This window comes from Camelus ferus, chromosome 24 (genome assembly GCF_009834535.1).
Source record: "Camelus ferus isolate YT-003-E chromosome 24, BCGSAC_Cfer_1.0, whole genome shotgun sequence".
NCBI classification, from domain to species: Eukaryota; Metazoa; Chordata; class Mammalia; order Artiodactyla; family Camelidae; genus Camelus; species Camelus ferus.
The window spans coordinates 24,366,970-24,380,440 of NC_045719.1; the positions used below are offsets into that span (position 1 = coordinate 24,366,970).

General features: G+C 58.4%; 1 protein-coding gene across 1 annotated transcript in view; it reads left to right on the forward strand.

The window, feature by feature from the left end:
* Nucleotides 1-8,832, forward strand: part of LOC116659625 (tensin-3-like) — an 84,528-nt gene extending 75,696 nt beyond the window's left edge. The window contains 4 exon segments of the mRNA XM_032467413.1: nt 3,104-3,272; nt 4,699-4,767; nt 4,855-4,881; nt 6,086-8,832. Of these exon segments, the coding sequence (XP_032323304.1) occupies nt 3,104-3,272; nt 4,699-4,767; nt 4,855-4,881; nt 6,086-6,164 (344 nt within the window). The 3' untranslated portion in view covers nt 6,165-8,832.
* Nucleotides 8,833-13,471: the final 4,639 nt, after the last annotated feature.

Here is a 13,471-nt window from a genome sequence, read left to right on the forward strand (position 1 = left end):
GCCCAGTCCCCACATGTGCACAGCCTTCATCCCAGTCCCTGAGCCTGCAGGGGCCCGTCATCATCACCAGCTCCCACAGTTTACACGAGGGCTCCCTCTCGGCTGTGTAAGGACACGTGTCCAGCATTGCTGTCCCACAGAGCAGTGTCTCCACGCTCCACCCACTCGCCCCCCTCCCTCACCCTGGCCACCCCTGGTCCTTGATGGCCCCGTGGTTTTGCCCTTTCCAGAGTGCCGCATAGTTGGAATCATACAGCACGTAGCTCTTTAGACTGGCTTTCTTCCCTGGGTCATATGCATTCAGGACCCCTCCATGTCCCTTCACGGCTCTGTGGCGTGGTTCTTTTTATCACCAAATGATATCCCATCGTCGGGACGGACCACAGTGTATTTGTCCATTCGCCCGCTGAAGGACATCTTGGTTGTGTCCACGTTTTGGCAGTTGCAAATAAAGCTGCTGTAAACAGCCACATTCAGGTTACGACGTGGACATAATTTTCATCTCCTTTGGGTAAAGACTGGGGAGCCCAAATGCTGGATCGTAGGGTAGGAGTGTGTTCATTCTGTAAGGAGGCACCAAACCGTCTTCCAAAGTGGCCACACCGTTTGCATCCCCACCGGCAGTGCTGAGTGTCCTGTGGCCCCACGTCCTCCCCAGCGTGTGGTGGCGTCTGTGTGCTGGGTCGTGGTCCCTCTTGTTGTTTTGATGGCATCTCGTTGTTTTAATTTCGCATTTCCCTGGCAACATTTGACATGAAGTGTCTTCTCAGGTGCTCATTTGCCATCTGTGTGTGTGTCTTCTTCGCTGAGATGGCTCCGAAGGCTGTTTGTCCATTTTTAAATAAGGTTGTTGTTTTCCTATTGTTGAGTTCCGAGGGCTCTTCGTATGTGCTGAATACAGTTCTCTGTGCGATTTGTCTTTTGCAAATACTTTCTCCCAGGCGGTGGCTGGTCTTCCCGTTCTCTTGACAGTGTCTCTCTTGGGGCAAAAAACGTTTTGTGGGAATGAAATCCATTTTTCAGTACTTCCCTCCATGGATCGTGGCTTTTGTACTGTATCTAAAAATCATCACCAAACCAAAGTCATCGAAATTTTCTCCTTTGTTGTCTTATAAGAGTTATAGTTTTGGGTTTTACACTTAGGTCTACGTTCTATTTTGAGTTAATTTCTGTGAAGGGTGGAAGGTCTGGGTCCAGATTCATGGTTTTGGACGTGGATGTCCGGTTGTTTGAGCCACATTTGCTGAAGAGACTGTCTTTGCTCCTCTGTCAGAGATTGGTTGGCAGTGCTTATGTAGGTCTGTTTCCGGGCTGACCGTCCTGCTCCATTGATCTGTCTGTCTGTTATTTCACGAACACCACACTGTCTTGATTGCTGTAGCTTTTGAGTAAATCCTGAAGGCGGGTAGTGTCAGTCCTCCAACCAAGGTCTTCCCCTTCAGTCCCGTGCTGGCTGCCCTGGGTCTCCTGTCTCTCCGTAGATACTTCAGAACCAGTCTGTTGACGCCCACAGAGTATTGGAATTTCAGTGACTCCACAGATCAGCTTGGGGAGAAACGACACTTTGACTCTGTTGAGTCTCCCTGTCCATGAACATGGGACATCTCTCCATTTAGTTCTTTGATTCCATTAGTGGGACTTTAGCCATTTTCCTCATATAGGTCTTGTACCTATTTTAGCAGATTTACACCTACCTATTTCATTTTGAGCGAGGTGCTAATATACACGGCATTGTGGACTTTTTTTTAATTGAAGTATGCTCAGTTGCAGTGTGTCAATTTCCAGTGCACGGCATCACGTTTCAGTCATACACGTACATAAGTATATTTGTTGTCATGTTTTTGTGCATGATAGGTGTTTATAATTCCACATTCCACTGTCTTCTGCTGGTGTCCAGGAAAGGGACTGACTTGTGTGTGGTCACCTTGTACCATGTTGTGTGTGGTCACCTGCAGCCTTGTGCAGTAGCTCACTCTTCTCAGGCCAGGTCACTCCTGCAGCATTGGGTGCCCAGCTAGTGACCCCAGCTTGAGAGGGTTGTGGATGAGCCAGAGACCACAGGGCTGTTGCGGGTCTGCGGCTCTGAGGGACGGACACGGCTGGAGAGGACTAGGGGCCCCATGACCTGAGATCCCCGGTTGGAGGCCTTTCCCACAAGGTGGACATTGACTCTCAGAAGTGCTGGTGAGGGAATCCCTGTGTCTGTGGGAGGCTGGACTAGGCTGCCCCCGTTCTCCACCTTTCTCTGCCTGTGGAGTTCTTCGTAGCTATGACTCCGGAAACAAAGGAATATGCAGGAAACAGGCATTTTCTTGTTGCTTCCTCTGCCCAATGTGCATCATTCTTCTGTGCCGGTTTTCTCAGCAACGCTGCTCAAGTAAAACCTCTCTGTTTTCAAAGGAGACTTTTAGTGCTGGACTCTCTGTAGACCATCCTTAAAGGATACGCTCTCCGTGGCCAGAACAAAGGTGACAGGAGTTTGCCCAAAATAGCGAACACGCTAGAACCGAGACCCCGAAAGGCAGCAGGGGTCTGTGTCAGTCCCAGTTCCGATCCAGGCCTGCCGCCCCCGCAGGACCCTTGGCCTGCAGACGTCAACATTATCGTGATAATCTCTCCCCAAGTCAGTAGCCACAAAGGCCAGATGAGCAGGTGCCGAAAAGTCCCTCGGGGACCAAAACATGGTCACATGAACCGCCGTGCCCCTGCCGCTCTGCTTTTGTGTAAAAAGGCTTCTCCTGGCCCAAGAGGAATGGCCATCCTCTCTGCAGGGCCCAGTTGAAAGGGCCAGTCCTGGGTGACAGCCCGTGGCAGCTTGGAAGCTGCGTCCCCACGGCAGAGGCCATGAGCTCGCCGCCTGCGCCTTGTTGCCGGGGGTCATCCCCACCCAGGTGCCAGGGCAAATTACGCAGCAGGTGGACAGTCGTCCGGGTCTCCTTGGCCCCAGACAGGGTGACTCTCACACTGGCCTTGGGGCAGGTGTGTCTCTGGGTCGCCACTGTCCACGCCGGTGGAATTAGGAGCAAAGGGCGTTGGCCTCGGCCGCACCTCACCCGGGCCGCGGGGATGTGCGGTTCACATGCCTCCCCTCCGTGTCTTCCAGCCTGCAACGTGTGGTACCTGAACTCCGTGGAGGTGGAGTCCCTCACCGGACACCAGGCCATTCAGAAGGCCCTGAGCATCACCCTGGTCCAGGAGCCGCCCCCCTTGTGCACGGTCGTGCACTTCAAGGTGTCGGCCCAGGGCATCATGCTGACGGACAACCAGAGGAAGTGCGTGTGCAGGGCGGCAGGGGCGGGCGTGGAAGGTGTCATTTTTGCAAATGCAAACATCTTTCAAGTCGTTTCTGAGAAAGACTCAGACTGTGATAGGAGCCACTCCCCTGCCCTTCAGTGTCACTGCTCCTGGCTGGAGGTCATCCCGTCCAGGCGAGCCTGTGATCTTTACGTCCACGTAACATCAGTGATTATGTAATAACATAGTAACACAAGGATGCTTGATGCTAACAGAAAGCATTCATTTCCTAGACGTGAGAGCGCGTCAGTACCGTCTGAACGCCCAGACGGCAGGCACCACCTCCGCCCCCGGGGCTTCCCTCTGAGCAGGGCTTCCGGCGGGACACCAGGGAGGGACACCGGGGAGCCTGGCCCGAGTGTGGGGGCGCGGACAGAATGGCGGCAGACGCGTTCCTCCCCTGGGCGGGGCCTCGGACCAGGGTCAGAGGCATTTCAGAGGAAGTTGCTCTTTGTTATGCAGATGGCCTTGCTGACCAGGGGGCCATGCCATCAGCCCTAAAGGTGGTGGCAGGAGCTTCATGGGGCAGTGGTGGGTTGGGGGGGGCCGGCAAGGAGCACGGCTTCTTTCTTCAGAGCATCTCTGTTGCTCCCAGCTGCGTGCTCTTCCTGTGTCTCCGGCTTCCCTGTGTCCTGATAAATCTGCGGGGGCAGGCTGCGTCCACTGCACTCAGAGTCCTTCCTGTGGCTAGAGACGGGACTGAACTCACTGGCTGATATGGGCAGAGGGCCTGGGTCCCCGGTGACAGCCAGCCTCGGGGTCCCCAGATGCCTGGGCTCCGCCTGTGCCCTCCCTGACGCTGGCCCCTCCTCTCTTGCCTTCTCCTATGAGAGCACAGCCGCCAGCCTCTGGGGACACCACCATGCTGGACTGTGTCATGGAGCCTCATGACCCCAGGCCCATAGGAGCAGGGCAGGCTGTCAGGGAAATGGGGACCTGGGACCATGGACAGAGGGGTCCCCTGGGGAAACGGGGAGCCAGGACTGAGGACAGAGAGAGGGGTCCCCTGGGGGCTCCCCCGCAGCTGTGCGGGGCCCCTGTTAGCAGCACGTCCCTGGGATTTCCTGAGCACAGCCCTCGACAGTTTGGCCCCTGTCCTGGGGCTGCGGCTGGCTCTTCACATGCTGTTTCACAGGCCAGCATCCAGATTGGAGACCGGGGTGTTCCCCAGGGGTGAGGGCAGGCAGTCGGGCGTCACTCCCTGTGACCTGTCCCCCACACGCTCTGCAAAGAGCCCCTCACCCAGGCCCTGCCCACTTTCCTAGAGCGCCAGCTTCAGGTCTGCTCACTTCCAGTGGGTGAAAACGCAGAATACGCTTCTGCCCCGAATCTCCTCGTGGGGGCCCCAGTGCCTCACTGTCCCCGGGACACCCAGTGACGGGCTCGCCCGCCTGTCCCCCACAGGCTCTTCTTCCAAAGGCACTACCCCGTGAGCAGCGTGATCTTCTGCGTGCTGGACCCCCAGGACAGGAAGTAAGGAGTGTGTGTGTGCCAGCCCCGTGCCGCACCCGCCGGGCCAGGGGCCTGAACCTCACTCTCCCTTGCTCTCTGACTTGCCAGGTGGATCACAGATGGCCCCTCCTCAAGGTATGTCGCCAGCGGTCTCCACAGCCTCTTAGTGGATGGTTGCCTCTGAAGCTGAATTCTTTCCCAGATGCCCAAAGAGGAAATGACCCCATAACGCCAACGGGTTGGGGTCTGGCTTTAAACAGAAATGAAAGTGTTCGTAGACAGAAAGTGTCCACAAAGGGTTACCTTTTCTGCTTGCTCTTTGAGCAGTATGTACGTCCAGCCCATAAGATACAGTACAGAGAGCATGGGGCGGTTGGCACAGCATTTCCAGCCTGGCCGCGGGGCCTTGGACCCTCCAGAGCCGTCTGCATCATTCCCCCAAACATGACTGCCACGGCGTCCAACCTCGGGGGTCCCCTTCCAGGATTCCGATTTCACACTCCTCATTTGTCTGGGCATCTGATAAAGTGCCGGGCAGGTGGGGCGTGACCCCCCAGCTCTGGCCAACAGGGTGGACGGCACTCCCCGCTGCGTGGACGGGGCCGCCCCAAGGGGGCCACTTGGCACCATCGGCCAGTCCCTCCCTTGGCATGGAAGCCACTCGGCTTATACAAAAAGATTCCCCATTTCCCTGAGAAGGAGGAGAAGGACTTTTGCCAAGGATTTGGATTCAGATAATGGTAGTTACTGTGTTAAGTCAGGGCTTGAGAAACCCTGTTCAGATAAAGGCTTCAATTCTAAGGAAAATAGTTCGACCGTGCCGTTCTCTCAGTGTCCTCTCCTGTGTGTAGCCTGTAACTCAGGAGCACGCGGCCTGAGAAGGGGGCCCTGCTGTGTTTTCACCCCCCATCCGCTGGCCCGGGTGTGGGAGGAGTGTGGGCATCGGGCAGAGCCCACCGGCATCCACACCATCTCAGGACCAGAGCTGGGATGTTGTCACTCACGAGGTCTGTGAGGAGAGACCAGGTGGCCCCTTAGGAAGAGCCAGGTCCTCCCCTCCAAGACTCAGGTGAGGCGCTCAGGAGCCGTGCAGCGTCTGGAGGGCTCTGGCCAGGCCTGGGGTAGCCGCTGCAGTGCAAGTCCAAACCCTGTCCCTCGGGCTCCTCCCCTGTGACACCTGGGCTCAGCCCCACCCCCACAGGGTCTGGGAGGTGGAGGGAGGCGGGGCAGGTGGCTGGCGGGCTGGCGCCTGGGATGATGCAGTGGCCGGGAGGGGGAGCAGAGGCTGGCACCCGATGGGACGAGGCCCGCTGCTCGCTGACCCGCGTTCCTTTTGCAGGGTCTTCGGTTTCATGGCCTGGAAGCAGGGCAGCACCACGGACAACGTGTGCCACCTGTTCGCGGAGCATGACCCTTAGCAGCCCGCCAGCGCCATCGTCAACTTCGTGTCCAAGATCATGATCGGCTCCCCGAGGAAGATCTGAGCCTCGCACCGGAAGACCCCAGAGGGGCCGGCTGTGCCCCCGACCTCCCCAGCCCAGGAGGGAAGGGGCCCCTCCAACTTACACACCAGAACGAGCCACCCCACGGCCCAGTGGCCTTCCCGGAAAGACACGTTTCTGCCACCCAGGGCCCCAGCGGAGGAAGACGGGCGCCGGATGGGCTCCCAAAATTGCGTTCTTACATCTACGAGGGGAGGGGAGCCCAGCCCACTTGGCAGTGGCCCGAGTGGCCGCTGTGCCTCGGGGTAGCCGTCTCGGGGGGCTTCTGTCCAGCGGACACCCTGATGCCTCTGTCCTCTGGCGATCACCACGGAGAGGCTGATTGGTGGGCCTGAAAAGGGGTGCATGCCTAATGGAGGTTCGTGCAGGTCAGGCCCTCCGGATCACTGGGGCGTGAACAAGGGGTCGGCGTGATGGGCGGCGAGGCCAGGAGGTCCCTGGGTCCCCGTGGAGGGACTGCCTCTGCCTCCGCTCGCCCAGCTCTGAATGGCACGCTGGGCCATGAGGGGAACACCGTTTCCATAAAAGTTACGTTTTACTTCTGCCAAATTATTTATGGGAACAGTTTGCCAGTGCTGTGCAGTACTGGGGTCCAGTTACTGCCGCCTCCCCAGCTGGGTTCTCGGCGGAGCGTCTGCCCCGGGGCGGGTCACCGAGATTTGGAGGCTGTGGGTCCCCACTGGCGATGCTGTGGGCCGTGGCTGCTGCCCGCAGCCTTTCCGAATTCCTGACCACCCGCGCGTCCTTTCTGGGGAGGACGGTTCCAAGGGGTGGGACGCGCTTAGTTGTAGCCTCAGTCCCCACGCCGCACCGTCGTCTTGGGGTGGAGACTGCCCTGAGGACACTGCCCCGGGGACCTCTCGGTTGTCTTGTCCATGCCTGTTGGCTCCTGCCCGGGTCCTGCGTTCCGGCAGGAGGATGAGACCGGACGAGTCTCGGTCCTTCCAGGGAGCTCTGACTCAGCTCTGCTGCGTGTCCGCGGCCCGGATCAGGTGCGCTGTCTGCGCGGATGTGCGCACTGCAGTGCCGTGGTCCGTCCGCCCATCGGGTGGTGGTCCAAGGTCCCGCGGATGCCACGGAGCGAGAGACGGAGCTGGGCACCACCGTCTCCTTCCCCGTCACCTGGGCGCTCGCCCCCAGGCTCTCCCTCAAACAAGGGCCTCCCGGGCGCCTCCGCATCCCCAGTCAAGCACCAGCCCTCAGGTCACCAGGAATCACCGCAGCCAGCGGTCACCGCACAGGGCTTTGGAAATGTGCTTTGTGGACTGTTTCAAAGTGGGCAGAGACAGACTCGGCCGCGGCAGAGGTGGGATGGGCCGAACCGCAGTGGGCATCGAGCGTGTGCGCCTGCACGCGTGGGTGTGCGTGCCTGTGTGACTGTGTGCGCGCGAGTGTGTGAGAGCAGGCACTGAGTCCACTGTGTAGCTCCTATTAATGCACCAAACGCAAGTGCCTCATTTCTGTGCCAAATGTTTGCCTTGGTCTTCGTGGACCACCTTCCCTGCCACGTGGCTGCGTGGCCGGTAAGAAGATTGTACCGGCATCTTCGGAGGCCCGACGCCTTGGTCCTCAGCAGTGGCCTGTCTGGCATTTCCGTTTTCCATTCTCAGCAGGAATTCAGCCCAGGGGGCAGCAGTGTGCGCTGCCCCCAAGACCTGCCCCCCTCCCGAGATGCTCGAGCCCAAAGTCTGACCTAAGGGCCCCAGGCAGGTGCCTCGTCCTTCTGACGAAGCAGGAGCGGGGAGGATTGAGAAGCACGAACCCCGAGTCAGAGAGAGCTGGGCCTCCCTGGCCGAGCTTGTCCAGAGCATGCAAGCCACAGCATTTGCTTTATAGACTGACCAGCCGCTGAGACGCGTGCTCTCAGCACCCAAGGGTGTCGGAACGCTTCCCCGCCAGCAAACGGCTCCCTCGGAGGTGACGGACCGAAGGGAGCCAATCCCTGGTTCCCGAGGAGCTGGTACGACAGTGTTACATATGCAGCCGCGAACTCTGCGCTCAGGCCTCGGGGAGCCCCACCCCGGGGCCCACGGGGAGGGAACGGCCCCCAGCATCCAGCCTCCAGGTGCCGGCGGGCACAGGGGCACTGTCCCAGGGGCGCGCACAAGGCCCGCGCCCCGCAAGTGTCATAGCCAGGGTCCCTTAACCCACCCATTGACCTGTGCTGTGTCCCTCCAATGTTAACCTGTAATCTCCTTGAGTCACACCGCACCTGAGGGCCCCCCACCCGCGCATCCTCTGTGTCTGACCTCACCGCGCCCCCTTATCTGCCCTGCCAAGTAGTGGGTGTTTCTACTTCCGCCTTGTAAAGAGTGTACCCAGTATGTAAATGAACGTTCCACGATAACCCTCTGTATAGCGCTCTGCTCTGCTCTTTAAATATCGCTTCTATTCAGAGTGTGATAAAGTTATAAACTTGGTAAGCCTCGGGGAGGCAGGTGCTTGTTTGTGGTGTCGGATGGAAGCTTCCGGAAGGGTGTCTTGGGGTGTGGACGTGTGTGTGCACGCCTGGGTGTGCCTGCGTGTGTGTTTATTTGGGAGTTTTATTTGGGACTGTTTATGGGTCAGTAAATTCAGTTATACATTCGTGTGTGTTTTGCCTCCAGGATTATAGTCTGAGATTTCTGCCCAGCGACTTCAGAAAATTGTATTTGTAGGTTTTAAGTAGTGAATGATAGTAACTGGTTTTGATCATGGGTTCTGCTATGTTTTAGGGTTTTTTTTTTTCTTTTCTTTTCTTTTCTTTTCTTTTCTTTTTTTTTTTTTTTTTTTGCTGCTACATTTTTCATGTTGGTATAAAGCTCGCTGTTCCAATGGCTGTGGGAGAAAGGTCCCTGCTTAGACCAGTGTCTGATGGGACTTCCCAGATGTCTGCTGAGTTTGTTGGTGACCCAGAATAGGAAAAGCCTGGTGGGTTCACCTAATCTTTCAACGGATGCTGGTGACAGTCTCAGCCAGCTCTCCTGGGTTAGCAAGGTTCACCCCACAGCGAGGCGGGGGCCCACTGTGCTGGCTTTCTGCCCGCTGGGGTCTGGAGCCGTCCTGAGCTTGACCTGCCTCCCCTGTTTGGTGAGGGCACGGGACCCTGCTGCCTGCCCTCCCTCTGTGTTCTGGAGCCTGGAGCTGCTCTGTCCCCGCAGGAGGCCAGGTGACCCCTGGGTGTGCCTGGACCTGGTCTGTGAGGGTGGGCAGTCACTGGGTGGCCCAGGCCCACCTGCCTCTCCTGGTGCAAGCTCTGCCACGGAGTGGGCGCCGTCCTCACCAGGTTCGGGCTGGGGGTGACCCTTCATATGGCTTAGAGCGGGCTGCTTCTGCTCCCACTCAGGAGAGAAACTGCCTGGCCCATGGCAGCCGTGGACAGATGGCAGCTGACCCCACCCGCAAACCTCAGGTCTCCACCCACACTGCATGACTGTGCTGGCATGGCCCTCTGGGCGCAGGCTCCGAGGACACTGTACTGGGGAGGGTGCCCTGCAGTGGTCCCCATGTCAATGCCAAGCATGGAAGGGAGGGCAGGTGGGGAAGGGGGGCTGAGTCTTGTCCACAGGAGGGTTCCACTGGGTCCTGGACCCTGGACCAGTGTCACAGCAGGGCTCTGGGCCTACTGTCTTTATGGGCACACTTTCAAGGACACAGTCTGGATTTGTCACAGTGGCTCCAGGCTGCACAGAGGACCATCGGAGACCCAGTGACCACGAGGCCTTGTGGAAGGACCCCTGCCTCGTGCCAGAGTGTCATGCTCCCTGTTCATCACTGAGCCATCCACCCGTGATGCCCCCGGCCCCGCCCACTCGGGTCTGGATCTCTCAGGGACGGCCGGTCGCTGGCGGGTAAACGTTGGGTTGGACCCTTTATCATGTTTTTTTGTCTGCTAGAGGTTTGTGTGTGGTCTCGTGTCCTGGGATGAGGGGCCCATGGACCTGGGGGTCACATTTCAGAGCAGGGGCGATGGAGCTGGGCTCAGAGCTGAACCGAAGTGTCCAGGTGGACCTGGGCTTCAAGGAAGGGACATTTCATGACGTATCTGAACACACTGGAGCCTCAGGGCTATTGAACAGATAACAAGAAAAATGATTCAAGAGCAAATGTCTTTAAAGTTCCCCAGGAATCAGAGGCCACGGTCCCAGCCTGGGCAGGGGCAGCAGTTCAGGTGGGGTGGACTGTCCCTTGTGGGGATTCTGCCAACTGACCGAGCCCCTGCAGCTTGTCCCCAAGGACCTAAGACACCAGGGTGGTGCTGGGGACTGCCACTCTCTCCCCTACCGAGACCCTGTCTGCCTCTCAGGCAGCCCCACAGGGGCCAGTGGGAGACACAGCCCCAAACTGTGGAAAGACCAGGGCAGCCGACCCGTGTGGGAGCACAGCCCACGGCTGCCTGGATCCTGGGGCTACACCTGCCCAGGGCAAGCCCTGTGGACACCTGACACTTAACTGGGACCCAGAGTCTTCTAACACAACAGCCAGATCCCCAGGATACAACAGAAAAGGACCTGCTGAACCAGGAGTCAGGGAGTTCACAGCCCAAATGAGAAAAGACGGGAGCTGAGGAAGCGGGTGCTGGGATTGCGTGGCCAGGGAGGGGGGCGTTTAAAGCAACCGCAGAATCCATGCTTTAGTGAGCAAGTCTGAATGGAAAAGCAAAAACAGAACCCCAGCACAGTCACGAAGTCACGGAAAAACCGAAGTACGGAACTAAAATGCAGAAAACAAACTAAAAACCCACTGGGAACTCCGTAGCAGAGTGGAGATGCCGGATGAACAAATCCGTGACCTTGAGGACCGATGGATAAAATCCCTGATCTGAACAACAGAGGCTTAAAAAAAAGTGAGGGGACCTGGGGACAATCATGTGAGTCACTGAGTTCCAGGAGGTGGGGAGAAGGGAGGGTTGAGGAGTATCTGAAGAAATGGCCCCAAACTCTCCAAATTCAGCCAAAGACACAAACCTGTAGATTCAAGGAGCTGAGTGAACCCCAAACAGGGGAAACCACAAAATCCATGCGAGATTCACCGGAATCAAACTTCTGACAAGTAGAGATGAAGGAAGAATCTGGGAAGTAGCCAGAAAGAAGCGATGGTTTCCATGCACTGAGTGAAGGTGGGTTTCTCACATCAAAACACAGAGGCCAGAAGGAAATGACACATTTTTCGAGGCTGAAAGTAAAAGAAATGCCAGCTGTGAGGTCTCTGTCCAGTGAAACCGCCGTCAGGAATGAAGGGGCCATAAGGGGCCATTCTCAGGTGAAGGGAACCTGCAAGAATCGTCTTCAGCTGGCCTGCTCTTAACAATCTGCCTAAAAGACGTTCTTCAAGCAGAAATGAAACGGTGACGGGGAAACCTGGAGGGTCAGGAAGGAAGGAGGAAGGAGGGGGTACAGTGGACGCTGCTTTTCCTGGCGGGGATTACAAATAAGGCATGGCTGGCGATGGCAGCAAGAATTCCAGCTCCAGCCAGCACTCAAGCCTGGGACGTCTCAAAGTGAAGGAGGCAAAGGGACCTCAGTGGAGGTGGCACCTCCACACGTCAGCCCCAGTGCTGAAACCTGCTGACAAGGACAAATGGCATTTGTGTATGTTGTGAGATTCCACTAAATGATTGAATTAGCAATTCATCCCAGCCTGGCCGTTCCAGGGCCTGTGTCCTCCCGGTGGCCCTGAGAAGCCGTCCCTGTGCACTGCCCCCCAGGGAGCCATCTCCTGTGAATTGGTCCCCTCCCCCTGCACTGTGACCTCCAATGGGACAGGAAGGCTGTGGCGGAACTGATGCCCGGGTCTCCCAGGACTTGTGCGGGAGGCGGTGGGTGAGCGCTCGCGGGCAGCCCCGCCCCCTGGTGGTCAGTGTGGCTTCACCGCAGCAGGCGGAACGCCGCGGACCCGGCGGAGCGGGAAATAGAGACAGCTGCCTTCATGCTGGAGCGTGGATGCTGCAGCCCAGCTGCGTTCACCTGCAAATCTCGGCTCGCGGGCGTAGTCACCCTGTGCCTTTGACAAGCTACGCGACCAGGCCAGTCTTCTCCTTTATCAGATGGGAACACTGCTTACGTGCTGTATCTTGAGGTCCTCTGTGCTCCCAGGAGCAGGCCGTGTGCGGGGCAGACACCGTATCCTCCTGGCTCTGCGGGAGCAGCCTCTGCCCCAGGAGAGGACTGTGCCCCAGGCTCAGAGGGCTGCTGCCCCGCCCGTATTTCTACCCCCTTGGCCACCAGTGGGCTCAGTCTGCTCTGCAGGGTACCCGTGAATGTGCTGTGCACAAATGTGTATGTGTGCGTGTGTGTGTGTGTGTGTGCATCTGAGGCCTTGCACCCTCAAACCCCTGCTGGGTAGTGACTATGTGGGTCCCCAGCGACAGGCACCACGAAGTGTAAGGGCCTCCTGCTCCTCAGCGGCCCGCAGGCTCACCAGGGACCCCAGGGGTTCCCTGCTACTGGGCTGGGGTTTGGCGGGGTGTCAGGAAGGTTCGCAGAGCCCGCACCTCGCAACGACCAGGGGGCTGCAAGGTGAAGCCACATTAGCTTCGCCTTAGAGAAAGTGGGCAGTGCCTTTGCAGAAGCGGGTTGGAAACTGCAAACTCACATCAGCTCCTGGGGTAGGCACGCTGCTGCCCTGCCCGCGGGCCCGTTCCTGTGATGCCGTCGCCAAGTGGGAGCGAAAGATCGTGGAAGGAAGGCTTGAGGGAGGAACACAAAATGGGAACTGTGGTTGTGCCAGAGTGGATTTCCTTTTTTCTCCCTTTTTTCGTAATTTTCAGAATTGGCCATGATGCTAAGATCTTTTATATGAAGGGAAATGTCTGCTGGTAGGTGCCTCGCGGCCGGGTCTGCGCAGGGACCGGGTGGCCAGCAGGGGGAGCGCGCCATCCGGGACTCGTAAGGGGCGGAGGAGGTGGGGGGAGGGAATCTCTGCGCAGGAGGCGGGGCCGGGGGCGGGGGTGAATGCGGGGAGGGGCGGGGGTCCTCAGACAGCCAGGAGGGGTGACCGTGGGGTGGGCGGGGTCTGCACAGGAGGCGGGGCCTAGAGGCAAGGGCAAGGGGGACACAGCGGAGAGGGGCGGGGTCCCGGCGCAGGAAGTGGGGCCTGGAGAGGGAGTCTGCGTGTTGGACACGGGGGTCAGTGGGGGAAAACCGCGGGAGGGCGGGGTCCGCAGACCGCCCTTGGGGCCTGGGGGCGGGGGTCTGTGCGTGGGATGCGAGTCAGGCGCGGAGGAAGGGAAGGAAACCGCCAGG